At 46.1% G+C, this 27,594-nt stretch overlaps 1 protein-coding gene across 1 annotated transcript in view; it reads left to right on the top strand.

The window, feature by feature from the left end:
• The window catches only part of LOC144755746 (interferon regulatory factor 9-like), a 191,324-nt gene that overhangs the window by 55,227 nt on the left and 108,503 nt on the right, over positions 1-27,594 (top strand). The window contains exon 4 of the mRNA XM_078644956.1: positions 195-301. Within this exon, the coding sequence (XP_078501082.1) occupies positions 195-301 (107 nt within the window). The remainder of the gene's footprint in view (positions 1-194; positions 302-27,594) is intronic.

Genomic DNA, 27,594 nt, shown 5'->3' with positions numbered 1-27,594 from the left:
TTGGTACTTTGTCGACAAAGAAAATCTGGTGGTCCATTATGTAAACAATATCTCAATAGCCTCTGTCAAAAGAGAGTATGTTTTGGTGTCTGTTGTCAGTTGGTGTTTGAGGTCTTTAAAAGGACCCATTGAATAGTCTCTTTTAGTCTACGGTTTGTGTGGTCTCTTCTCTTACTACTCTTCTTTTCGTTTAGTAAAAGAGGCGTCCAACAGCAGGAAGCGAAAGGTGAAGGAGGAAACCAAGGATGTGTCCTCTGAAGACGAGGTGAAGCCCAAGCGAACATCCATCCTCGTCTGCATGGTAAGAGCCTCATTTCCACTGGTTCTAGGAAAGCAAGCATTGTCTGTATGTGTGTAACCCCCCACAAACACATACATGAACCTATGCAGACAATGCAACATACCTGGCCAACGACCAGACACGCAACCTTGCACACATAGCAACAATCATAGAGGCACCCATCTACACTGACCACACACACCTAGGCGTCTGTGCACATAGGTAGCAGACACACACGACACACGACAGGCATAATCTGCAACCATGGATGGATGAAAAAACATGCATTTGATTTTTATGTTTAAAATGTCTTTTTCTTTTATTTTGCTGCTTTCAAAGAATGTCTTACTTCCTTTGTTGATATTGTGTGCTGTGGTAGGGAATACAGGTAGTCAATGCTTTGTTTATTCCGTGCCCTACAGTTACATGCAGTTCGTCAGTGAAGCAGACCATGTGTACATCACACAGATTACAGCAATGAATGATTGGGACACGCAGGCTGTAACTACATGTATTTCCTAAATATGCAACACCCATAAAAACAGTGGAAGCCCTATTTAAGTACAAAAGGCAAACTGTACACATGACATCCATTCCTCAGAAGCTTCATACCAATCTCTTAGGTAATTTTCTGTTTGGATTATAATAGGGTTGCTCTGAATGCCGCTGTGTGTTGTCCATTACCATAACTTCTGGTTCCCAGAACCCTCTGCTGGTCTTTTCATCGGTTAGTTCTCTTGTCCAATTACCTGTGAATGCTTCCGGTTTCATTGACGTGGGAATGTCTGTTGCAAGAGGTGCCTTCCATTGCTCCACCTTGCCTCCCCTCCCCTCGCCTAATCGATATTTTCCCGAGACTGCTTCCTGAGTGTGTACTGCCCACCCCATTGCGTCATTTTCATTCTGTTTATGTATGCAGCTAGATATCATCCGTACCCTCTTTTCTGGTTGACTTTCCTTCCCTGCTCCGTGGCTCATTACGTGTGGACCGGGCCTGTTCCTTAAAGATACAGTCTTTCAAGTCCCTTGCACCTCAAATGAGCATGCAACACAGGGATTATTGCATGCTCATTCACATGCCTGTTTTTTTGTCGAACAACTTGCCGAAAATATGGCAGGTGCATTGAAAATAACCTTACTCCAAATATTCGAACACTGGTTAAAATAGGAAATTATCATGTTGTCGAATATTTTGATATATTTTTCTCCTGTGCTTTTGAACAGATATACAGGAAGCACAAACATATGCAGAAACTTAAACACAGTGATTTATTTGTTTGAAAAAAATGTGCAGATCCCACGGCTTTCCCGAGAGAACCATGCCAGAACCTACAATTTTTGTGTCGATCAATACTTTTGAAACAATATTTTAGTGAAATACTACTGAGAAGCGATACAAATGTAAGTCAAAGAGGTGCTCATAATAGAGAAATGGAGAGAGAGAGAGGGAATAAGAAAAAGGGAAGGAGAGATGGATCGAGGTAGAGGCTGGATAGAGGGAGAAAAAGGAATTTCAAAGAGCTAGAGAGGTATTCTATATAGAGACAGAAGGGGCAATACTGGGGGATAACAAAAGAGAAGCAGAAATTTGTGTTTTTTGTTTTTGCCATTTTGTCATAGTGGCCATGTCACACCCTCCATCCCCTTTCACGTGAGTAAAGAAGTTCTCTGTATTGGTAAATCAAGGCCTCAGCCTTTGAGGTCTAAGGTTCATGGACAAATGTGTATGTGCATGGCAGCCGTTGGATCTAAAGGAAGTGATGTCAGCAATACTGCAGGATATGACCCCAACCGTTACAGCAGATCTACGAGTGGCAGGATGCTGACATAGAATATTACCTAAGTGCGAATGATGTCGGGATTCTCATATTCACTCACTCATCCACTTGTACACTTTCTCTCAATGAGTTAAGCACGAGCTACAAGAGTCTTCCTGTAACCTGCATGTCACTCGTTCCTTGACCGTGCACGTTCTCTGAGCGATGAAAGCTTGGATTACCATGCCCTACTGAATCTTTTCTGCAGGGAACTGAAGACTGCACTTTCTGCTTTCTCTGAGAAAAGCAAGCTTACTTTCTTACTGCTATGCTATACCTGTTGCATGAGAAAGCAAAAGCTTGCACTGCTGCTGCTTGATTTGTACATATCCTGTGATGGGCAAAGTTTGTGCTGCCACTGGTCTATAGTCTGTCCTCTTAAGAACTGAAGATTACACTTTTTGTGCCGAAAAAGTGCCTGCTCTGTGAGGAAGGGTTGTTTCCCCTGCTGGCTGGTGCCCCATCTTATGAAAAAAACAAGGATATACTAAATGTACTTGCATATCATGACCTGTGAATCTGTTTAACTATAGTTGATGTGTGAGATCAAGACCTATAGTATGAGGAAAGTGCCTGATCCCCTGGGGGCAATATTCGAGTGCCGAAACATGGTGGCGGAAAAGACGAGCAGCATCCATCGTCCAACCCTTCTGTTTTGAATCCTGTAGTAGGGGGACACCAGTTAAAACCTTTTTAGCTAAAACACACAATTTTAATATAGGTCAAAAAAGAGAGAATATACATGTCGACTTCAGGGACATAACCTCACACGAACTAAGGTACCCGTACCTCGGAAACTGAGCGGTTCATCATACTCTGTGAGTATGTGAATATATGGTCATTCTATAAGGGCTTGGCTGTTTCTTCCAAGATTGCTGTATTTCTTGTAGTTGATGTCTGATTATGTAAAGCATACCACAGTCCTATAACTCCGTTCACTCCCTCTTTAGTTGGTTAGTCTGTACTGTTCCTGTATGTGTGAGAGAAGCACGTAATATCTCACTTGCCTCTGCAACCTGTCTTTTACTTATTCTGTGTCTTGGGAAGGTTACATTACAGCTGCTCATGTTGTTCCTTTCTGTGTTGTGAAGCTCGGTATCACCAGGGCTTGAAATGGAAAAATAGAAGTGCAGGTACTCTGTTAACAGAGTACCTGCTTGTTTCTGAGAAGTGCCAGTACTCTTCAATTAAAGGTATTACGTCGCTCTTGAGAAGTGCCAGTACTCTCCCTCTCAAAAAATAACAGTGCCAGTACTCCGTACCGGGCAGTACATGCCCATTTAAAGCACTGGGTATCACACTTTCCACTACATAAAAGACAAAACGATTTGCTTTGCCAGTGTTTGTTTTAATGCATGATGTGAATGAAAGAATGAACTCTCATTTGAAAAAAAAAGAATGTGCTGACACCCCTTCTTGGCCTAGAGGTTGGTGTGATTTAGGGGGAGTGCCCAAGCGGCCCTGCCTTAAACAAGTGCAGCCGGTGCTGCCCCGCGAGGGCTGCCAGTGCTCCATTCTCACTAATCGGAGGAGAGCTGGGGGTCCACGCCTGATACCTGATAAAAGAAAATATAAAATAACCACACAGCAGTGAAGTGCATGCAGTTCACTGGCTCACAGCCCTTCTTTAGCTCCTAGCACAGTCTGCATGGGCCGACCATTGAATAGGATGCTTGGTGGCTGGCAAGACACATTCTCGTGCAGCAATCCAAGCAGAAACATGTACAATCAAAGGAATGGTGTCTCATGGACCACTAGGCCACACCAGTGTGCTGCGGTGCCAGCATATAGTAAATAAGCAATGAGCCCCAAAACAAACAATACCCTGTAGGGAGTAAATGAATTATTAGTGTATCGCACAATACATGTCATTTTACAGTCATCTAAGTGCCTGGTAAAAGGCAGTTGTTATTTTACTGCCACACACCCACACATTCATGAAGAATGGCTACAAACCCAGCCAATGAAATCATTTCCGCACTGGAGGGGTGGAGGTGGCTGTGACAGGAGAGGCCTCGATCTGTTGCTTAGCATAACTGGTACATTTCTGTGGTCTTTAGGGTTTGTATCCTAAACATAACTTCTCCTCAAATTAAGTTTTCAGGGAAATGCATGTGTCATTTTACAAAAAAATAGTGTTCGAGGCATGTGGGCTGCTGAATTCATATCTCTGCATAGATCGCCGCCTAGTGTTGGGTCCGGATGATTGCACCTTGTTGTCCTGGAAGAGTCTTCGAAGTAGCACGAGATGGGTGACTCCTCCCCTGGACTACAGTGCGCATGGGCATCCTCTCCATCCTCAGATTGTTTTTTTCCGCCATTGGGGTCGGATGCTATTCCTCAACTCCAACTTCAGAACCGAAACTTTTCAACGTTCTAAGGCCAAAAGGCCTTCTACCTCGACTGTATTGTTCTCGTTCGGTACCCCTCTACTCGAACTTACTTTCCATCTCGATCCAGTCGTCGACGCGGGTCGTTGGGCCTTTTCGACGCCACGTGGGCCTGCTGCCGATGGAAAGGACCCCCTTTAAAAAGTGCCCACTATGTCACTCCAAATTCCCACATACTGACAAACATACAGTATGCAACAAGTGCCTATCACCCAAGAACAACGAGGAAAACTGTGCAACTTGTGCCCAGTTCCGGTCGAAGAAAACTATCCGGAACCGAAGAGTCGCTAGACAAGAAATGCAGCGGCAGGCGCCGGAACCGGAGAACATTTTGGAAGACGAACATGACCTCCCAGAAGCGGCCGACTCCGATCTCGAAATTGTCACTGTAGAGGACCAGTCGGTCTCCGATGACCAGATCACACCGTGGCAAACTGTGAGTACCGAGCCTCCAACCCCGCTACCACCCCAAGACAAGGCTCCGGTCGAAGCATCGCATAAAGGCCTTAGCCGAGATCGACACACTCCTTCAGAGGCCCCGCCTTGCGGCTTGGCTCCGAAGAACAAACCCAAGCCTTCCGATACCCCAGGAACCAGCAAACCTATTCCTAAAAAGGCCGTACAACCTAAATCGGTTGTCGTGCCGAAGAAGCTCGTCGAAACAAAAAAGGTCGTCGACGCTAACAAGACAGTCGACCCGAAACAGGCCGTCGAGCCTAAAAAAAGTGTAGATCCACAAAAACCGGATCGCACTAAAAAGACTGTCGACCCGAAGAAGGTCATCAAGCCAACAAAAAACCTCGAACCGAAAGGGGTCATCGAGCCCAAAAAAACACAGGGAACCGAAAAAATTCAACGACCCGAAAAAACAGGTCGATCCGAAAAACCCGGTCAATCCGAAAAAAACGGTAGTTCCGAAAAAAGTCGATCCGAAAATACCTGTCGATCCGAAAAAAGCGGTGGAACCGAAAAAGGTCGTCGAACCAAAGAAGGTCGCCGAACCAAAAAAGGCAGTACAACCAACAAAGGACGTCGAACCAAAGAGAGTCGTCGACCCACAAAAGGTAACCGACCCGAAATCAGCGGCCGAGCCGAAAAAAGCTCCACAGCCGAAGGTCCTCGGGCCAAAGACTCACCAAAAAGAAGTGACTAAACCAAAAGCATCGGCGCCAAAATCGCGGACAGTTAAGGAAGAACTTTTCCATCCTGATCCATTAAGCGCTGAACAATCTAAACTGTATATCGACCCTGAAACTGGACACGTAACAGTTTACAAGAGGAAGAAAAGACCGTTGGACACTAACACTTTTTCACCTGTTCCTACAAAGAAGAAAGACTTTGGCACGTCTCCTTCAAGGCCTTTCACTCCTCCTCCTTTCTTTCCTAACATGCCCTTTGTGCCTTACTCTCCTACACCTTCAGGTTATGATGACACAGAAAACATAGGGGAAGATCCTCAGGATGATTTTGTCGAACCGGTGGATCAAGATGTAGAGGATGACACATGGGAGGACCATAGTGATCCTTATGATAACTACGAGCCACAACCCATCCCTGACACCTCTACATATCCTACAAAGCCGTCGCCTACTGAGGACACCATTGTCTTTAACCAATTAGTGGATAGGGCAGCTAAATTTCACGGCGTAGACATGCACACCGATCCAATAGAGGAGGACTTCCTTTTTGACACCTTTCCTACATCAGAAAAAAGTGTACGTACACTTCCTATGTTGAAAGGGGTACTAAACACGCGCCTGTTTAAAGACCCAGCCAGAGCGCGTTTCCTCAACCCTCGGATTGAGAAAATGTACAAGTCTGCCCCTGCAGACCCTACTTATATTAGGTCACAGTTGCCTTGGACTCACTAGTAGTATCAAACGCTCGAAAGCGAGCTAATTCACAAACCACAGGAGATGCTCCCCCTCCTGACAAGGAGTCGAAGATATTAGAAGCCTCAGGCAAAAGAGTAGCCTCCCAGGCAGCAAACTCCTGGAGGATTGCAAACACACAAGCTCTATTAGCACGCTATGATAGAGCACATTACGACCAACTAGAGGGTTTACTACAACACCTACCAGAACCGTTCAAAGCTAAAGCTAATGACCTAATACAGGAAGGGAAATTTATCACAAACGCTTCCATTAAATGTGCACTTGATGCTGCTGACACAGCAGCTAGGTCCATCAACACAAGCGTCTTAATACGCCGGCATGCGTGGCTGTGCATTTCCGGCTTCAAAAATGAAGTGCAATCAACCATCCTAAACCAACCAGTTAACCAACGTTTCTTATTTGGCCCTGCAGTAGATACAATCTTAGAAAAAATGAAAAAAGACACTGATACTGGTAAGTCTATGGGCGCACTTCAGTTCCAGCAATCCAGAAGTTCCTTTCGTCGCTCCTCCTTCAGGGGCTCAGGGAGAGGCAACACATCCCAAACGTCCTCTACATTCAAAAGTAATACCCAGAGAATTTTTATTAGAGGTTCCAACAGAGGAGGTTATAGAGGAAATAATAACAAGGGCAGAGTACGAGGCGGCAACAACACCAGAGCCTATGCCGCCGCCAAACAGTGACTTGTTCATGCTCCCCCACTTAACACCGGTCGGAGACAGACTAACACAATTCCTACCAGTCTGGAACACCATTACCACAGACAGGTGGGTGAGACAAATTATCCAGTATGGTTACTGCCTGGAACTCACTTCTACTCCACCCAACATACCACCCAGACACCGTCCAATGTCCAAAGAGCACATCACGTTGTTACAACAAGAGGTCACATCCATGCTAGAAAAAGGAGCCATAGAACCTGTTCCTTTTCAACACCATGGGACAGGAGTGTACTCTTTTTACTTCCTAATCCCCAAAAAAGACCGATCCCTCAGACCGATACTGGACCTCAGACCGCTAAACCAATACATACTCCCAGAGCATTTCCATATGGTCACTCTACAACAGGTACTTCCGTTACTCCAGCAAGGCGACTTACTTGCTACATTAGACCTAAAAGATGCATACTTTAACATACCTATACACCCAGCTCACAGGAAATACCTGAGGTTTACAATAGAGGGTCACCACTACCAATTCAAAGTTCTCCCCTTCGTGGTAACTACAGCACCAATGGGTTTTTGCAAAATGCCTAGCAGTAGTAGCAGTACACCTCAGAAGGCAACACATCCACGTGTTTCCATACTTGGACGATTGGCTCATAAAAGCCAAATCATACGCACAGTGTGCAAACCCTACATCTCAGACAATCCAGTTGCTGCACAGTCTAGGATTCTCTATAAATTACCCAAAATCACATCTGCAACCCTCCCACATACAACAATATCTGGGAGGACCATTAAATACCCTGGTGGCAAAGGCATATACAAATCCTGCCAGGATATCCACCATACAGACACTCATTCACAGATTTCAACCACAACACTCCTTGCCAGCTCGAGTATTCATGCAGCTTATAGGCATGATGGCCTCCTGCATATTCATTGTCCCTCATACCTGACTTCAAATGCGTCCATTACAAGAATGCTTAGTGCAACAGTGGAACCAAGCTCAAGGACAACTGAAAGACATAGTGTTGGTCGCCAGTCGCACTTACAACTCTCTGCAGTGGTGGAACCCACAAAACCTTTCCAAGCGGCGACCAAGAGCCGGTTCCACAAGTAGTATTGACAGCGGATGCATCACTGACAGGTTGGGGAGCCCACCTACTTCAATACACAGTCCAAGAGCTCTGGACAATCAAGCAAAGGACACTGCATATAAACCACTTAGAATTGCTAGCAGTATTTCTAGCAATGAAAGCTTTCCAGAAATACTTGAACAACAAGGCAGTGTTGATCCGGACGGACAACATGACAGCCATGTACTGCATCCAGAAACAAGACGGGACACACTCCCGGCAGTTGTCTCACCTAGCACAGAGCATATGGAGGTGGGCAATTCCCAAAAACATCTTTCTCCTCCCAGAGCACCTACCAGGGAAAAACAATCCAATTGCATATCTACTAAGCAGACACAGCCAACAGATACACGAATGGGAGATTCAACATCAAGTTCTCCAACCATTCTTCCAAAAGTGGGGACATCCAGAGATAGATCTGTTTGCCAAAAAAGAAAACTCAAAATGCCAGTCCTTTGCCGCCAGGTTCCCACACCCATTGTCACAAGGCAATGCGATATGGATGAACTGGGCAGTCAGATTTGCGTACGCTTTTCCGCCAACCCCACTGATTCCATTAGTGGCACACAAACTAAGGCAACAATCTCTCACAATGATCCTGGTTGCTCCCACATGGGCAAGACAGCCATGGTACACGACACTCCTAGAACTCTCAGTAGTTCCCCATCAAAGACTGCGCCTATCGCCACAGCTATTAACTCAGAACCATGGCGAAATCAGACACCCAGATCCCAATCAGATGAACCTAGCGATCTGGCTCCTGAAGTCTTAGAGTTCGGTTATCTTAACTTGCCTCCAGACTGTATGAACATTATCAAGGAAGCAAGGCGCCCAACTACTAGAGCGTGCTACGCAGCTAAATGGAAAATATTTGTAATCTATTGCAATAACAACCAAATCAATCCATTGGATGCCTCTATCCAAGACATAATCTGTTACTTATTACATCTTCAAAGATGCAATCTCGCATTCTCTTCCATAAGGCTACACCTTGCTGCCATAGAAGCATATCTCCAAAACAGACAACACGTGTCCCTGTTCAGGATACCACCTATCAAAGCCTTTATGGAAGGTCTAAAAAGAATCATCCCTCCAAAACAACCACCTTCGCCAGTCTGGAACTTAAATGTTGTACTTACCAGACTTATGGGGCCACCTTTCGAACCACTTCATTCATGTGAATTACAATTCTTAACATGGAAGGTGGCATTCTTGATTGCCATTACCTCCCTCAGGAGAGTGAGTGAGCTACAGGCATCAACCATTCAAGAACCTTTCATGCAAATACACCACAATAAAGTAGTGCTTCGTACTAACCCTAAGTTTATGCCAAAAGTTATATCCACTTTACATATCAATCAGTCAATAGAATTGCCAGTTTTCTTCCAAAACCCGCAGTCAGTGGCTGAAAGAGCCTTACACACACTAGATGTTAGAAGGGCTCTGCTATATTACGTTGACAGAACCAAATCATTCAGAAAAACAAAGCAACTATTGTAGTGTAGTTCCTATTATCCCAATAGGCTCTGCGCATTGGAATAATACCTTCAATAGTATAGGCCTAGACCAGACGTTAACTAGGTCTTCTATTGTCGATATTAGACTTAAAGTTTTGGGTTTGCCAGCTAGCTCAGAGTTCACTAGAAACTTTCTCGAATAGGCAAGGAGGAGTTGAACCTCCCTGGATAGACAAGAAGGGATTTAGTTTCTGACAACCATAGAACATGACAACTTTGCTCTCCCCTAATCAAGAGTGTATCTCTAGAGTCGTGTGAAAACAAAAGACGACTTATTTTACTCAGTCAGTACGTGCATTCTTAGTCTCACCAGATTGTAGAGAAAAGGAAGAGACGGGCGTGTTCAATAAAAGATGGTATTTATTGATCAGTCTCTTTTCTCATACAAGAGAAATGGATCGATATTATTGCAATACTTATGGTTAAGTAAAGTGCATACATTGAAAGCAGAAGTATAAAATAATACTGTAAAAACATTGATATGGTTTCTAAGCCATATGATGGGTTAAAATGGATAAAATAGATACATACACATATACATTTGACTAATCGTACTCAACTGGTGTTTCTAACTACGCCTACCCCAGATGTACCTGACCTAAGCCTAATACGTGGGCGGGAATAGAAAGTAGCAGTTTAAGTTAAGTTTGTTTTGCCAAGTGACTGACTCAAGAATTCTCTGCAAGGGGTTATTCAGTTCTGTACCTGGAGTCTAGGATGAATGAGGGATGGTATCTCTCGTCTCTGGTCTCGATATTCCAGGCTGCCTGCGAGGGCTACCCGGAAGCGCCGGAGCTGGATTTCTCGGCAGGAGAAAGCTGCGTCTCATTCTCAGCGCGTCAGGAAGGCGGGGCTGCGCCAGCGGGGTCTGCTCTGCTCTGGGCTTCGGCAAGTCTGGCTGCTCCGATCTCGTCACCACCGCGTGTGTTTGCATAGGGCAATATCGGTAATATTTATACCTTTAAGGTGCCGAGATTGACGTAAGGATGGACATAGATACGTCAATAAGGATGTCATACGACCTGGTCGTTAGCACATTCTTTTGCTGAAGTTCTCGGTGAAATCAAAACAATGGCCGCAGGGTTTTTCCCAGGTTGTCATAGGTTTGATTTGTTTTGAGAACTCCGTATGCCTTATCAGGGGCTGGAGGAATATCGCTTGTCTAATTAGATGGCAAGCGTTATGACCTAATCAGATAACACGTTCCTGTGCCGTAGTTCGGCCTCATCAGATAACGGTTTCTGCATCATGGGGGTTTTCTGCCTCATGGGATGGCTGCTAGTTAACTTGTTAACCAGATTAGGGTCAGGAATAGGGGGATCGATACAGAACCTATAGGAATACATCACACCCACTCCACGTTAACTATGGACATATTTACGAATCTATGCATAGTAAAACATACTGTAGAGTATCGTGTATACCTTACCACCCCAAAATACATAAATGCATTTTGAAATTATCAAATATATGGAAAAAACAGTCACATGTAATATATGCACTCAAGCTGTAGAATAATGCTAAAGTAATCACGCATATCTATACATTATCACTAATTTGTATATGAGAATTTACACATGAAATGGCTCTTAATACAGAAAAAAAGTTTCGAGACCATTCCATCACAGAATAAAATAATTATGAACATACCAGCGGGCAGCTAATGTCTATAAACTATCTAAAATTAGAAGTTTTATTTCTCTAAGAATAGTTCTTACTTTAAGCAGAAGATAAGTGTCCCGAAAAATATGTAAAAATATTTTGGGGCTGCTGAAAAAATCGCTGTCCGTGAACTGGAAGGAAAATTGTTCATGGTATTTTGCTATTCTAGTTGAAGGCCAAATTCAGGGAACGCCGTGTGCGAGCTTGCTCAAAAGTCTCTATTTCTGCTCTGGTGAGAACATAATATCATTTAGACTGTCGAAAAAGCTGTCAACAGCTTCCTGGGAGAGTTCCACTAACTCGGAAAAGGATGTAACCATGCATTCGTGCGCATGATTGTCTCCATTGACGTTTTGATTAGTATTGCTGACAGAAGGTCGTACCTGATCAATGCTGCTTTCATCTTGAACTTCACTACCCCTCAATCGTAGTGGTGAAGCTTCCACGAATGCCGTCATCAGGATTGGTAGCCGTTGAGGGCAGCACAAAGCATGAGCCTTTATTGGACTCAACAATGTTTCTGCATCCATTGGCGCATCTGATTGTAGCGTCAGACAGGTGTCTAACACGCATTCTTCTCCGCATAGCAAGCACCTTAATACAGGTAAAACACATCGTTGCCACATTGGTCGAAATGAAAGAAACCAAGTCATGTTCAGGTCTCTAAGCCGGGATAGTCCCAGGATTTTTGATATCCGGTCCCGGTATCCAATGGCTAGGATTGTTTCTTCCCTTGTCGCAGGTGTTTTGTCTGTGACATGGTTTGCCATAACGAAAAATAAGGACTAGGAATAGGATTCCTGTAATTAGTCCCAAAATCAGGGGAAGTCCGCCAAAAATCGAATGGACGAAATCTGGAAAAAAATACCCAGTATGGCTTTGAATGGTGTTAATGCCATCGAAAATACTGTCTTAAATACTTTTGAGACTCCACTGGTATCAGAAATATTTAAGATTTCATTCAGGATTTCTGCGAAATGTATGGGGGAATTAGTTGATAACAATGAGTGAATCTCTGCAGTCGTCCTTGCGACTAGGAGATCATACGTTTCTTTTGATGACGTGAGCCTGGTCGGCGTCTGAAGAAGCACTGTTTTCATTCTGCTTAAAGTATCTATTCGAATAGAAGTAATTTTCAAGTTGGGCCATGCCCTTGCCTCCCTGTCTGGAAGGGAGCTGGGGAACAATAAACGTCCACAGCACTTGACCTTCGCAGTCGTAGTTACGAGATAAGGAGTCCCGGGCATAAGACTACAACATCTGCGGTCCACAATTAGAACGTAACTCCCATTATAGAGTCCTTGAAAGAATGGTTCTATCTCTGTTGCAGGTGCGCCTAGCTGGTGACATGAAAGGTTATTTGAGTTCCCTTCACAGGCTCCATGCAAACTAATTCCATTACACAGAAGTGTACCGCTCAGTGACATCGCACAATTATTGCCACCAAGAAACACTTTCTGTCCTTTATTACTGACACATGCATGTGAATAGGGCAAGTTCCATGTTGTTTTAATGTACCCTTTTCCCAATTTTTCGTACATGCCAGCCTGTATATATTTTTGGCAGTATTGAAACCTGAAGGTTGATATTGGAATATTAATTATCCCATGTATTATCCATTCACTGACAAGTCGTTCTGACATTGTCACTGGTAATCTCTCGAGTTTCTCAATGCTCAGGATTGTATAATCAGCACCCTTTTGTGCCATACTGATTTGTTTATCAGTGAGGTTAAAGATATTGAATAGTGACGTTGTGTTGATTAAACGCCAAGGCACATAGCCTGAACGCAGATTTTGTAACGTCCAGCCAAGCTGTACAATAGAACGCAATTGGGACTGACCGTGTTGTAACAACAGTAAGTCTTGCGATAATATGTCGATTGCTGAAGACACAATGCTGTCCAGAGAAAAAATTCTGGAGGACAGAGTCATTAACCCATTGTCCACTACAGAAAGTGATTTTTCCAAATTAATACGGTCAATTTCCCGTATACTTTCTGCTGTCTCAATTTGAGTCACCTTCTAGGCCTCGTTGTATGCTGCATATACAGAGGCTGCTATGAAACGTTTCTGACGCTGTTTGCGCGGTCCCATAATGAAATCACGCAAGTCAGCACCATCAGTAAGTAAAGGTTCGAGGCATGTGGGCTGCTAAATTCATATCTTAGCATTAGATCGCCGCCTAGTGTTGGGTCCGGATGATCGCACATTGTTGTCCTGGAAGAGTCTTCGAAGTATCCTGAGATAGGTGGCTCCTCCCCTGGACTACAGTGCGCATGGGCATCGGCTCCATCCCCAGATTGTTTTTTTCCGCCATTGGGTTCGGATGTGGTCTCGACGTCTTTCTGTCGAAACCGAGAAAAACTAACTCTTAGCGGCCAAAAGGCCTCGCTTTTTTTGCGTCGGTATTGTCTGCGCACGGTCTCGAGTCTTCCGTCTCTTGGAGCCGGAATAGGCGGAGTTTTCTTTCGCTCTTCGGACTTTGAGGCCTTCTCATCGCGACACGACTGCAAAACTTTTCTGAACATGGAGCGGAGCCCGTTTAAGTACTGCCCGCTCTGTGGGTCCAAGTACCCACACATCGATCTACACCCCGTCTGTAACAAATGCCTTTCGCCTGACCACGACGACGGCAAGTGCAAGGCCTGTGCACAGTTCCGGTCTAAGAAGACTCTCAAGCTTCGGCGCGCGGTGCGCATGGAAGCTAGACAAGCGGCCCCGGATCCGGAAAACATCTTCGGCGACCAAGGTGAAGAGGACCAGGGTCATCATCTTCAAATCTCCCCACCCGAGACGGAGGTCGAGGCGGATCCGGTAGACGACGACGGAGTCGTGGGTCAAGGCCTTGAATACGTCGACGAGGTAGGAGACGACGAAGAGATTTATGGGGCCGCGGCGGATAGCTCAGGGGACGAGCTCTGCCCCGAAGGTTTCGAGGATACCGACCGGGTCACGGGATCGCCTGTAGGCCTTACCCAAGACCCAATGCCGCAAGCCACAGCCCCGCCTTCTGGCCCGGCCACGGACTTACTTGCTGAGCAGACTGTATCGAAACCGAAACCGAAAGCATCGGGATCGACTACATCTAAAATGGCCGACCCGAAAACGAAACCGAAACTTAAGGACTCGAGTGTCCCTAAGATGGCTGCCGTGCCGGCGAAAACGACTGTACCCGCTACTCCATCGACTCCGTCGACCTCCGGTCCGCAGAAGTCGAAGAAGTCCGTCGATTCCGCTGCTGCACCAGAGGAGGGGTCCTCTAAGAAAGATGGTCGGCACGGGTCAACAGCGGCGCCGCCGTCCAAGCACGCCAAAGCCGGCTCCACGGAGTCTACGCAGGCGCACGGATCGAAGACTGGCACGTCTGCGCACCGGTCCCAGGACTCGGGGTCGGTGACAGCGGGATCCGCGTCGAAAGCCCACAAGGCCCACAAAGACGTCGGATCCGAGGGAAAGGTCAAAACATCCTCGTCGGCGCCAAAACCAACTGAGAGTGAGACGTCCCTCATCGCCGCATCACTACAGAGAATCAGGGAGAAGGCCTCTGCTCCGTCGGCTCCGATATCATCGCCGCAGGCGCAAAAGGACAATCCAGCAAAGCCTTCTGGCAAACTTCTCTTTATTTTGCCGCCAAAGGAGGCGCCGAAAGCCTTTTCCACCAAATCGGCACCGAAGAAGACGATTTCTTCAACGGCTGGCCCACTTCCACGTCGGGTACTCGAATCAGAGGATGATTCAGAGCATTTCATCGACGCTGACACAGGCAAATTGACCCTCTATAAGAGAAAAATATCTTCAGAGTCCGTGGACTCATATGTCATCCCACTGAAAAAGAAAAGGGTGCCCCTTGACTCTTCAGGCCTCATGGAACCAATCCAGCCTCCTCCGAGACGGAGCCCTACTCCCTCACCAGAACACTCTGCGGGTGAGGGGTATGATGAGGACGAGCAATACAATTTCCCTATCAATGAACCAGATGCAAAACCGGATTCATATGATGACACTGGTGACCAGGGCACCCAAAGTGTGGGGCAGGACCCGCAGCTTTTTAATGCACGTGCATCCCCAACTGAGGACTCAGCAGGTTTTCATGCGCTAATTGAGAGGGCAGCGGCCAATCATGATGTGGACATGCATGCTGACCCGATAGAGGAAGACTTCCTTTTCGACACATTTTCAGTCTCTGAAAGGACAGTAAAGACGCTGCCTATGCTTAAAGGAGTCCTCAAGCATGCTGGGGATATGTTTAAGGAGCCTACCAGAGCACGAGTGGTCAATCCACGCATTGAAAAGAAGTACAGACCTGCACCTGCGGACCCCGCATACATTCGGGGACAGTTGCCACTGGACTCTCTTGTGGTCGCCAATGCCAGGAAACGTGCCAACTCCCAGACGACGGGTGAAGCTCCTCCCCCGGATAAGGAGTCCAAAGTGCTAGAGGCAGGGGGCAAAAGAGTAGCTGCGCAGGCCGCAAACTTTTGGCGCATTGCCAATACACAAGCACTCTTAGCACGTTACGATAGGGCGCATTACGACACCCTAGAACAGGTTATACAACACCTGCCTCCAAAGTTCCAAGAAGGCACCAAACTGCTTATTGAGGAAGGGAAGCTAATCTCAAACGCAGCCATCAAGTGTGCACTTGACGCCGCAGACACAGCTGCTAGAGCTATCAACACTAGCGTTATGCTGAGACGACAGGCGTGGCTCCGCATCTCGGGGTTTAAACCAGATATTCAGACAACCATTCTTAATCAGCCAGTCAATCCTGATAGTCTGTTTGGTCCAGATGTTGACACCACCCTAGAAAAAATAAAAAAAGACACAGAAACTGCTAAGTCCATGGGGGCCCTACAGTCACAACAGTTTCGTGGCAGCAATTTTCGTCGCTCAGGTGTACGTGGAGTCACCAGAGGACAAATGGGTCAACAATCTCAGTTCTCAAAAGGTGGAGCACAATCCTCGTTCACAAAACAGAACAAGGGAGGTTACAGGAATAACAGCAACAGAGGTCGCGGCAGAGGAAACAACAGCTCCCGCTCCTCTACCCCAAGCAAACAGTGACTCTCTGTCGCTGCCCCCCGACCACTTAACACCTGTCGGGGGGAGACTGCAGCACTTCCTGCCCGTCTGGAGAAACATCACCACGGACAGGTGGGTGCGACAACTAGTCCAGTATGGTTATTGCCTAGAGTTGAAATCCACTCCACCCAACATCCCGCCAAGGCAAAGGCCTATGTCCGCAGAGCACTTGCTCTTATTGCAGCAGGAAGTAGTGGTGATGCTGCAAAAAGGCGCAATCGAGCTCGTGCCGGTGGGAGAAGAAGGCACAGGGGTGTATTCCCTGTACTTCCTTATTCCAAAGAAGGACAAATCTCTCAGACCCATTCTGGATCTACGTCCCCTCAACCTGTACATACTATCAGAACACTTCCATATGCTTACACTGCAACAAATTCTTCCCTTGTTAAACCAAGGGGACTTCTTAGCAACCTTAGATCTCAAGGATGCTTATTTCCACATTCCACTACACCCGTCCCACAGGAAATACCTCAGATTCACTATCCAAGGCAAGCATTATCAGTTCAAGGTCCTACCCTTCGGAGTGACCACAGCACCAAGAGTGTTTACCAAGTGTCTGGCGACAGTAGCAGCGCACCTCCGGAGGCAGAACATTCATGTCTACCCCTACCTAGACGACTGGCTCGTTCAGGCCAAGTCGGAACAACAGTGCGCCGCAGACATGTCAACTACCATTCACCTCCTTCACGATCTGGGCTTCTCGTTGAACTACCCAAAGTCGCATCTTCAGCCGGCACATGTCAGGCAGTTTCTAGGTGCGACGATCAATACCCTGACGGCCATGGCTCAGCCAAACCAAGTCAGGATAGACAGCATGCAGTCTCTGATCCAAAGGTTCAGACCACAACACTCACTCCCAGCGAGAGTGTTCATGCAGTTGATTGGCATGATGGCCTCCTGCATCTTCATAGTCCCGCACGCACGGTTGCATATGCGTCCGCTCCAGGAATGCTTAGCAAATCAGTGGACACAGGCTCAGGGACAATTGACAGACCTAGTGTTGGTTACCAGTCGGGCATACGACTCTCTGCATTGGTGGACCCACACAACCTTTGCAAGGGCCGACTGTTCCAGGAGCCAGTGCCACAAATTATCCTGACAACGGACGCATCTCTCCAGGGATGGGGAGCTCATCTGCTCACTTACACAGTGCAGGGACTATGGACGACGCAGCAACAGAAGATGCACATCAACTATCTGGAACTGATGGCAATCTTCATGGCGCTCAAGTCCTTCATTGTACATCTGTGCAACAAGGTAGTGTTAGTCCGGACGGACAACATGACCGCGATGTACTACATTCAAAAACAGGGGGGCACCCACTCGCCACAGCTGTCTCATCTGGCTCAGGGCATGTGGAAGTGGGCCATTCAGAGGAACATTTTCCTCATGGCGGAACACCTCCCGGGCAAGGACAATCAGATGGCGGATCTGCTCAGCAGATACAGCCATCAAATGCACGAGTGGGAGTTACACCCATCTGTACTCCACCCGTACTTCCAGCAGTGGGGTCATCCAGAGATAGACCTGTTTGCCACAAAAGAAAACGCAAAATGCCAACACTTTGCCGCCAGGTTCCCTCACCCACAGTCGCAGGGCAATGCGATATGGATGAACTGGTCAGGCAAATTTGCGTACGCTTTTCCACCAGCCCCTCTGATACCGCTGGTCGCGAGAAAGCTAAGGCAGCACGCGATGACTCTCATCCTAGTTGCTCCAACGTGGGCGCGCCAAGCATGGTACACCACGTTCCTCGAACTCTCAGTGGTGCTGCATCAAAGACTACGCCTCACGCCCAGTCTTTTGACGCAGAACCATGGAGAAATTCAGCATCCAGATCCGCAACAGCTCAACCTGGCAATCTGGCTCCTGAAGTCCTAGAGTTTGGCTACCTTAACCTGCCTCCGGAATGCATGGACATCATCAAGGAGGCTAGGAAGCCGACTACCAGAGCATGCTATGCTGCGAAATGGAAGCGTTTTGTCATTTACTGTACAGCCAATGACATCAACCCGCTTGATGCATCTATCCCTAACATCATTTGCTATCTGTTGCATCTTTACAAGTGCAATCTAGCGTACACTTCCATTCGGATACATCTATCCGCCATAGCGGCTTATCTTCAGAACAGGCAGCATCTCTCTGTCTTCAGAGTGCCTGCCATTAAGGCTTTCCTTGAAGGTCTGAAGCGAGTCATTCCCCCAAGAACACCACCAGCTCCGGTGTGGAACCTCAATGTGGTCCTCACCAGACTAATGGGACCACCTTTTAAGCCACTGCACTCGTGTGAACTCCAGTTCCTAACGTGGAAAGTAGCTTTCCTAATCGCTATCACGTCGCTACGGCGTGTTAGTGAGCTGCAAGCGCTCACAATCCAAGAGCCATTCATTCAGATTCATCCAAATAGGGTAGTGCTACGTACTAACCCCAAATTCCTTCCGAAGGTGGTGTCACAGTTTCATCTCAACCAAACTATTGACTTACCGGCATTCTTCCAAAACCCACAAACGGTGGCGGAAAGAATGCTCCATACGTTAGACGTACGGAGGGCGTTGATGTACTACATGGACAGGACACAACCCTTTAGAAAGACAAAACAACTTTTTGTTGCCTTCGCACCACAACACAAAGGCAACCCTATTTCCAAAGCAGGAATAGCCAGGTGGATTGTTAAGTGCATCCAAATATGTTATCAAAAGGCCAAACGCACTTTAACGATACCCCCAAGGGCGCACTCCACACGCAAACTGGGGGCATCCATGGCTTTCCTGGGAAACATTCCTTTAGAGGATATTTGCAGAGCAGCCACGTGGGTTACACCACATACCTTTACAAAACACTACTGTGTTGACGTACATTCCAAGCAGCAAGCTGCTGTAGGACAGGCTGTTCTCAAGACACTCTTTCAGGTTTCTGCAGCTGGCACGGGCAACCGCCGCTAATGGAGGGACTGCTATGTATTCTATGCTAAGATATGAATTTAGCAGCCCACACAAAGAAATTGGCAGCAACGTGTGTGGGTCTAATGAGGAGTCTTAACCCGATACTCGGGTTCTTCGACCCCAGTACCCGCCAACTCATTATCCAAGCCATGATACTTGCCCGGCTGGACTATGCCAATGTGCTATTCCTGGGGGCAAATAAAGCAGAATTAGCGCGGCTGCAACGCATTCAGAACTCGGCCGCCAGAGCGGTGGTTGGCCTCCCACGAAGGTGCTCTGCCAGAGCTACCATCCGTAACCTGCATTGGCTGCCAATTGAATCTCGAATTCACTTTAAAACTCTTACCACCGCATTTAAAATTCTGAATTCTGACTGCCCTGAACTCCTACGCCCGCTCCTTGTACCCTACACCCCTCAGCGTAACTTACGCTCACTGGGACAACACCTCGTGTCGATCCCACGATTCAAGCTCTGTAGAATGGGTGGGCGTTCCTTCAAAGTCTTGGGGGCTAGACTCTGGAACTCATTACCCCTACATATCCGCACTTTAACCAACTTGACTGCCTTTCGGAAATCACTAAAAACTCATCTCTTTTCCCTCATCTAGTTCTCTGTGGCCATCCCCCTCTCCCCTCAGGTACTGGTTAGGTCAGCGCCGGGACGCTCCGTTGCTGGGGCAGCTGTTTGCGCTTTAACAATCATATAACATAACATAACATAACACATGCCTCGAACTGAATATGCTACTTACCAGTATGCATCTGTTCTTGGCATGTAGGGCTACTAACATTCATATCGCCCACCCTCCTCCCCGGTGCCTGTCGCAGCTGCAGATATACTATTGTATTCACTTATTAGCATGGACATCCTTTACACTTTTCACTCCATCTTCTGCCACAATGGCGAAAAACAATCTGGGGATGGAGCCGATGCCCATGCGCACTGTAGTCCAGGGGAGGAGCCACCTATCTCAGGATACTTCGAAGACTCTTCCAGGACAACAATGTGCGATCATCCGGACCCAACACTAGGCGGCGATCTAATGCTAAGATATGAATGTTAGCAGCCCTGCATGCCAAGAACAGATGCATACTGGTAAGTAGCATATTCATTAGGTGTTGCTTAATTTCTGCCAGTGTGGAAGTTTGTAGCCACTGAAGGCATAATTTGCCCACACTGTAGGTGGTTATTATCCCTGGGTGTTGTCTTTGAGAATATCTAGGGTCTGGCCTGGTCATTTTGAACCCCTGTGTTTTGTTCAGGAATCTGTCTTGACAGTTATTAGTATCTGTGGGCCAGATCAACCATTTTTTCCAATCAGGATGTGTTCTGTTTTGGTTTAATACATAATTTACGTCTATCTCTTCATCTGTAGAGCTATTGCTGTTCATTGTTGGTTTTGGAATAGACGGTTTATTTAAGTCTTTGATTTTGGCTAGGCCAAGACAGGTAGTTTGTTGAACAGTGTCATTTAAAAATATAATTTGTTCTGGGATCATGCAGGCTCTAAACAAAGATTCTATACCCTGTACTTGCCATTCTTTTGTACCCCAAACACTCTTTACTTCAACATTTTTGTCCCAATAATCAAAACCAAAAGTATTCATTTGTTCAAAGAATGAGTCTGAATATATCAATTTCGTGTTTGTTATCATGGTCTTTGTCCCTGTCTTATTTGACAATTTGAAATAAAATGTTTCAGCATTACTTGTGTTAAAACCTGAAAAGTATGAATATTTGTCATAAACGGTTCTTGAGCTTCCTTTTGGAGGGGTTGCACAATGTTCCCATTGATTATAATTTAAAACATTTCTAGGTTGTGCAAATCTATGTAGAAAATGGTTACCATAGTGGTTATAACAGTACATACTATCATAATTTGTCGAACCCTGCAAATAATCATGTTTGGTAAATTTAGCAGACATCACTAAGTCAGACATCATATTATTTATACTTTCAAAGTCCCAATCATCAGCAAATGAGCTTGGTTTTACAAAGTCACTCAACGAGATCTTAATTTGGTGTGGATATTTCAGGATTTCAACCGGACCATAAATTTCGTAGTCAGTGTTGTCCCATGCTACCCCACCCGGTATAGGATTGGCTGTGAAGTTGACTGAAGAAAGTTCTCTTTTCTCGACGTGTGAAGATGTGTGTGGTTTGAGGATCAAGTTGATTTTCTGACTTGCTGTGTCCATTTTAGCATATTTTCCCTCAATGAAGCGTCCCAAAGTTAGTACCATGATGAGCCAAAGTATGAGGATAAATGCACCAAAACCCACCCAAAATTCAATCCATGGAGAAATCAGATATGTTTCTTTCAGTTGTTTCAAAAGTACTTTAACTTTCCCATTAAAGGTTTTTGTTGATGGCTGTGTTTTTGATTCCGTGAAGCCTTCAGAGGAATCATCGAAGTTTATGAAGTAGCCGATGCAGTTCTGTCAATTGTTCCAATTGCTTCAGGATTACTGTTTCTTGCATAGTCGTTTGTTACTTCATTATAGATTGGTGTGTCTCTGCTAAATGTTTTTATTTGGGTTTTCAGAGGTCTTAGTTCCATTGCATTGTTGCATAGTCCTTGTTGTAGTTCTGTAGGCGTTTCGAATGTGATTAGCCTCTTAGATTGAACCTCTGTGTTTGTAGCAAATCTTGGTGTTCTACTACTTATCGGGAGTCCACTTGGCCTACTATTTGTTATCGGCCACATGATTGTGGTTTTACCAGGTCGATGGATACAACTCGGTTCTCCTTTTTACCAGCAAGAGGCGGTAGTACAACTGATCTTGTCCCGTTGATGGACAAGACAGGAACTGCTTTTCTGTAAGAAGGCCCAAATTCCTTCTTTACCGCGATCTTTTCTCTGACTAGATCCCCGACTTTTGGAATCCAGACAGGTCTTGCTGGGACAGGTGGTGGTTCTTCAGTGGTTGTTGGCTGCTGTTTCAACTTTATGTTGCTCAGGTCTTTTCTTGTTTCGTTTAAGTCCTGCAAAATAGCCAAACGATCTTTGATATCAAAGCTTTTTTCCTTCACCACTGAAGTCTGACTGTCGAGGTCTAAGACTAACATCCTAGTTCCAAACAATAATTCGTACGGACTGAATCCCTTCAGAGAATTTCTTGGCAGGTTATTTAGACTACGTTGGACACTTATTAGATGTTTGACCCACCCAGCTCCCGAACCTAATATCCTTTCTGTTATAGATAGCTTTATGCCTTGGTTTTTTCTTTACACCATCCCGTATCCCTCAGGAAGGAAGTGAGAAGAGTCCCGCTGTGCTATGCTCATTTGGCCATGTTTCCCCTCAGGCTGGAGGGCTAGAGTGAAAACAATGGTCAAACGTAGCATGCTTCTAGCGTATATGCCATTTAGACTCGCAAATCTTTGTATAACAGTCCAGACGTCAGCCGAGTGCTGGTGATCTACATTATAAGTGGAAACTAGCCTGTATATGTTAATCGGACGCTTTGCTTTTTACTGTTGATCTTTTCTGGAGTGAAACGACACGGTATTACACCGTTTCTCTCACCACTGCGATTTCTGTTACAGTTTGGGCAGTTCTTTACAAACATGGTATGATGCAGGCTCATGCCTGGCCACCAGTACCTTGATTGTAATTCTTCCAGAGAATCTTTTAGTTTGAGGTGTCTGAGACCCTCGCCCATATGTGCGTCTGCTATTAACAAGGTTCTCCTGTCCATGTTTGGAATCACTCTATCCCCCACTCCAGGGATTCGAGCAAAAGGGACGGAGTTTGCATCGATTATGTATGTATAATTGAGTGGATAGTTGATCGGTAGCGCTGAGCAGTCGCCTTTTGATGACGTTTTCACCGCCAGCACTGTTTCACCGTCAATATACTTCACTGTACGCTTTTTTCGAGCTACGGAAGCCGATTTAGTTGCTACCGCTGTGGCTGTTTCAGCCAATGAATTCCCTGCAACGTGAACGCCATCACGCTGATGACTCAGTGAGTGTGTCACGTGAGTCTTTGGTAGTTCTTTTTGTAAAAGAGCTATTTGTTCCCAAAGCAGTTTTTGCTTTATTGTTGCACCTGTGTCATCTTTGTAACCGTTTTGAATCCATGTCTGCAAATCGTTGTTATATGTTTTGACGCAGTAATATGAATCGGACACTATAAGTGTCGGGAATTCGCGATCCGCATTATTTAGCGTCATTTTCAATGCTATTATTTCAGTCTGTTGTTCTGAATTAGTTTCTACTGAGTGTGTTTTTGTTAATAGAGGTCTTAGTTTACCTCCGCGCCACACTTCTTTTGTAATCTCACATGTGGGGTTGTATGCTTGTTCTCCCCAAACGGAGGGTTGAGCATGTCCGTCTGTATAGATTACACAAGCGTATTGTCGTAAGGGCAGAATGTCGATTGGCAGAGGGAATGTTCTTTCATGTTCTAGATTTTTCAATTCCTTTAGTTCTGGATCAAAGTAGTAGTATACTTTGTCCGTTGTAATTGAATTCACCCATTGTATCCATTCCGGATTCAATGTTGTTGTTGGTAAATTACACGGTGTTGTTAATGCCTCAAAGGCTGATTCTGCTGTTCTGACTGTGATGTGTCTACCGTCCGCTTGATCTTTTTCTCTAGCTATTGCGGTTTGAACTGCATGAACAATGTTTTCTTTAATGCTGAATTTCTTTTCAGCTTCTGTGTACAAGTGTGATTTGAATGCAATTGGTACCTTTTCTCCCTCATTAGAGGTCAGGTATGTGAATCCGCATTTTCCTGGGATGACTCGAATCACAAGATTGCGTGTGTTATCACGTGTTTCTAATTTTGTTTTAATTAACATGTCTGTTTGTAAGGATCTCAGAATTTCTGTGTGTATTTGAGTCCAATTGGTTCTTTTGAAATCTGGTTTTATTAGATCATAAAGGGGTTTGACCCTTTCTGCGTAATTTGCAATGTATGTTCTTCCGAAATTTAGGAAGCCTAGAATTGACTGTAGGTTTTTTAGTGTTCTAGGTGCTTGGAGTACGGCACATTTCTCTAGGAAATTGTCAGCCAGGCTTTTGCCTTCACTTGATAATTCGTATCCTAAGAACAGGACTGTTAGATGGGCAATTCGAGATTTTTTAAAGTTGAATTTGTAACCCTCTGCTGCGAACCCAAGTATTATGGTGTTCACTCTCTTCAAGTGAGTATCCAAGTCATCATCTGTTAGGTATATGTCGTCGACATAAGATAATGCTTCGTCATCATATGTTTGTAGTAATTCTGTTACTCTCGCTGAGAATACCCCTGGGCTATTCTTGTACCCCTGGGCTAACCGACAGAATTGTTTTTGAGTGCCATTTATTGAGAACGCAGACAAATATCTGCTCTCTGGTGCTATGTTTTGACAAAAGAATCCATTAGAGATGTCTAATGTTGTTTTGTATTTTTTGCGCACTATGTTATTCATTAGTGCAGCACTATGCGAGTTTTGCACTGCAAAAGTTTTGCAACATGAGTTAAGGTGTCGGTAATCCAAAACTAGACTATATGAATTGTCTGGTTTGGAGACCGGAAACAAAGGGTTGTTCATTTGTGAGGTGCAAGTTTCAATCACCCCCTGGTATTCTAGTTGATCTAGGATTTCTTTTACCTGTTTTTTAGCTTCTTGCTTAATTGGGTACTGTCTTTGTGCAGTAGGTTGTGATTTTAACTGGATTTTGTGAGGAGGAGAGTCCTCATCCCATCCTACATGATTTTTATATAAAGCAGGATATTGAGCTACTGCCCACTTTCTGGCAAGTGTGTATTTTTAGGTTTCGCTGGAGGGCGGAGCTCTTAGCTCCGCCTCCAGAGAAATCTCTTGATTTCCAGTAAGGAAAATGGAATACGCCCCCCTGTCCCATTGGCTAGCTCCATAAATGGAGGCTAGCCATTGGAACAGAGATCTGTCCGTCATTCACGGACCAGATTCGTGGGCGTTCCCTCGATTTTTTCCCTGGGCGTTCCCTCTGTGAGTCAGGCGGCGGTGGGCGGAGTTGTTTGTGTTTTTTTCGGCGCCATGTTGCTCTCATTCTGCGGCCGACCGACATTGGAGGAAGTCCAGGTGGGTGAGTGCTTGTTTTTTACCGAGTGCTGTTCCCGCCCCCCCTCGCTGTCCTGTGCCCCGTTCCCGCCCTCCCTTGCTGTCCTGTGCCCCGTTCCCGCCCTCCCCCCCCCTCGCTGTCCTGTGCCCCGTTCCCGCCCCCCCCCCCTCGCTGTCCTGTGCCCCGTTCCCGCCCTCCCCCCCCTCGCTGTCCTGTGCCCCGTTCCCGCCCCCTCCCGCTGTCCGTTCCGCCCCCCTCCCCGTGTGTCCGTTCCGCCCCCCTCCCCGTTACCGCCCCCTCCCCTTTCACTCTCCGTTGCTTGTTTATTTTCCTTTCACTATTTGTTTTTTTTTGCCGTTTTATTTCGTACGAACGCCATCCGAAGGTATAGGATCGCTTTACTTGAGACCCAGTTACTTTACACAAGGACGCACCACTCTTGTAGACACGGGGAGATTAAGACATGTGCCCAGAATCGCCGGCGCTGAGATTCGAACCCAGTTTCCCAGCTGTGTAGTCTGCAGTTCTGGCCGTTATGCCACATTCTTTACTTTACGTTTACATACACTGTCATTGTCACGTTTACATTTCCGATGAACTCCAGGTGTAGAGCATCTTTATTTTTTGTTTTCATTCTGTAGCCCTCGCTCGTGCAGGGAGGACCGGATGTCAGAGAGCAACATTTACTCACTAGGGATTCACTAATTACAGGGATCAATGAAAAGCCACTCAGTAGTGAACTACGGACGGGCTCCAACTCCCTCGGCAGCTGACTCGTGTGATAGTTTCGGTTTCCTTTCTCGCTCCTTGACTCCGGTTTCCTGCCTACCAGCTGTACAGAAACTGCCCGAAAGGAGGAGCCTGATTATTAGATGCCTACAGCAGTACCAGCGCCATGGTGACAGCTCCAGTAGTATCGGGGGCTGTGGGGGCCCGCTGTCCGTGCCTTTCCCGCCCCCCCCTCCCGCTTTCCGTGCCTTTACCGCCCCCCCCCCCCCCCTTCCCTTGCATGTGCAGTGTGTGTGCTTGGATTCTGTGCCTCGAACCTACCTGGCGAGTTAAAGTCGGGGGCACGGCAGCGCTGTGGAGTCCACTGACACGCATTAGGCACAAATGACCTGAGGGGAACCAACGCGGGGGAGATGTACATTTTTAGTTCCCACAGAATGGACTGTCGCGCCCAGTAGCTGCACTTGGAAGCCCTCGCTAACTTCAAGCCCAGGCATGGCATTTCTAGTGCGCAAAAACATCCGGTCAAGCTCACCTCCGCATGCACGGATAGCATCCTAGAGCACGCGTTGGGGATTTTTCAGGGGGGTTCAAGCTCCAGCTGCTAAAACGGCTGCCTTTCCTTGCAGGTCAGTGCTGACCAATAGAAAGAAATGAGGCAAAGCGCATCCAAAGGCGGACCCCCTTATGTGTATGCACAAACCGTACCAACAACCAGGCTTGTGTTGTTATCAATAAAGATGTAAAATTATAAGTATATGCATAAAAAGCACAAGGCTCTGAAACTGACTGTACAAAAGTGTTCAAGCGGGCAGTTTATATTTAGAGGATGTTTGCATGGCCACAGCAGTGTTATTCTGGAGCTCTCTTTAGTAGTCATGGGCTATGTAACTGACCTACGTGTGCACAGTGTATGAGCTTGAAAAGAAGTGCCCAGTATAGGTTCAGGAGGACCAGACCCAATCCAGATTTTCAACTTTCCCCCATAAAATAAATATACATACAATTAATCTAAATTAACTAATTTAGCCTGCAACCCCTCCTGACCATACACTGGATACCCCTGAATTATTTCATTCTAACATGCAAGCAACGGCGAGAGTCAGCATGTGCAGTGGAGTGAGGATCAAGCCTTCTCTGTATCACTGCAATAATAATATTACTTAGACATTAATGGCACCCTGCTGTCTGTTCAGGGGCCGACTGATGTCTGACTTCCAGTGTTTCACTATCTATGTAGCCTCTTACAAAATCAGCTACGGACCTGGCCCCTGCAGTTATGCAATTTTGTGGCATAGGCATTTCCCACATAATTATTGATTGCCGCTTTTGCCACATAATCCATTGTCTGCTGCATATTTCAGCAGAGTACCACAACAAATGTTGTTTCTAGCTCAGACACACCAAAAGTTCCTGAAAATGCAACATGTGTTTCCA

Source organism: Lissotriton helveticus, chromosome 5_1 (genome assembly GCF_964261635.1).
Source record: "Lissotriton helveticus chromosome 5_1, aLisHel1.1, whole genome shotgun sequence".
NCBI classification, from domain to species: Eukaryota; Metazoa; Chordata; class Amphibia; order Caudata; family Salamandridae; genus Lissotriton; species Lissotriton helveticus.
The sequence above is the reverse complement of the archived record's forward strand: the minus strand, read 5'-3'. Positions and strand labels throughout refer to the sequence as shown.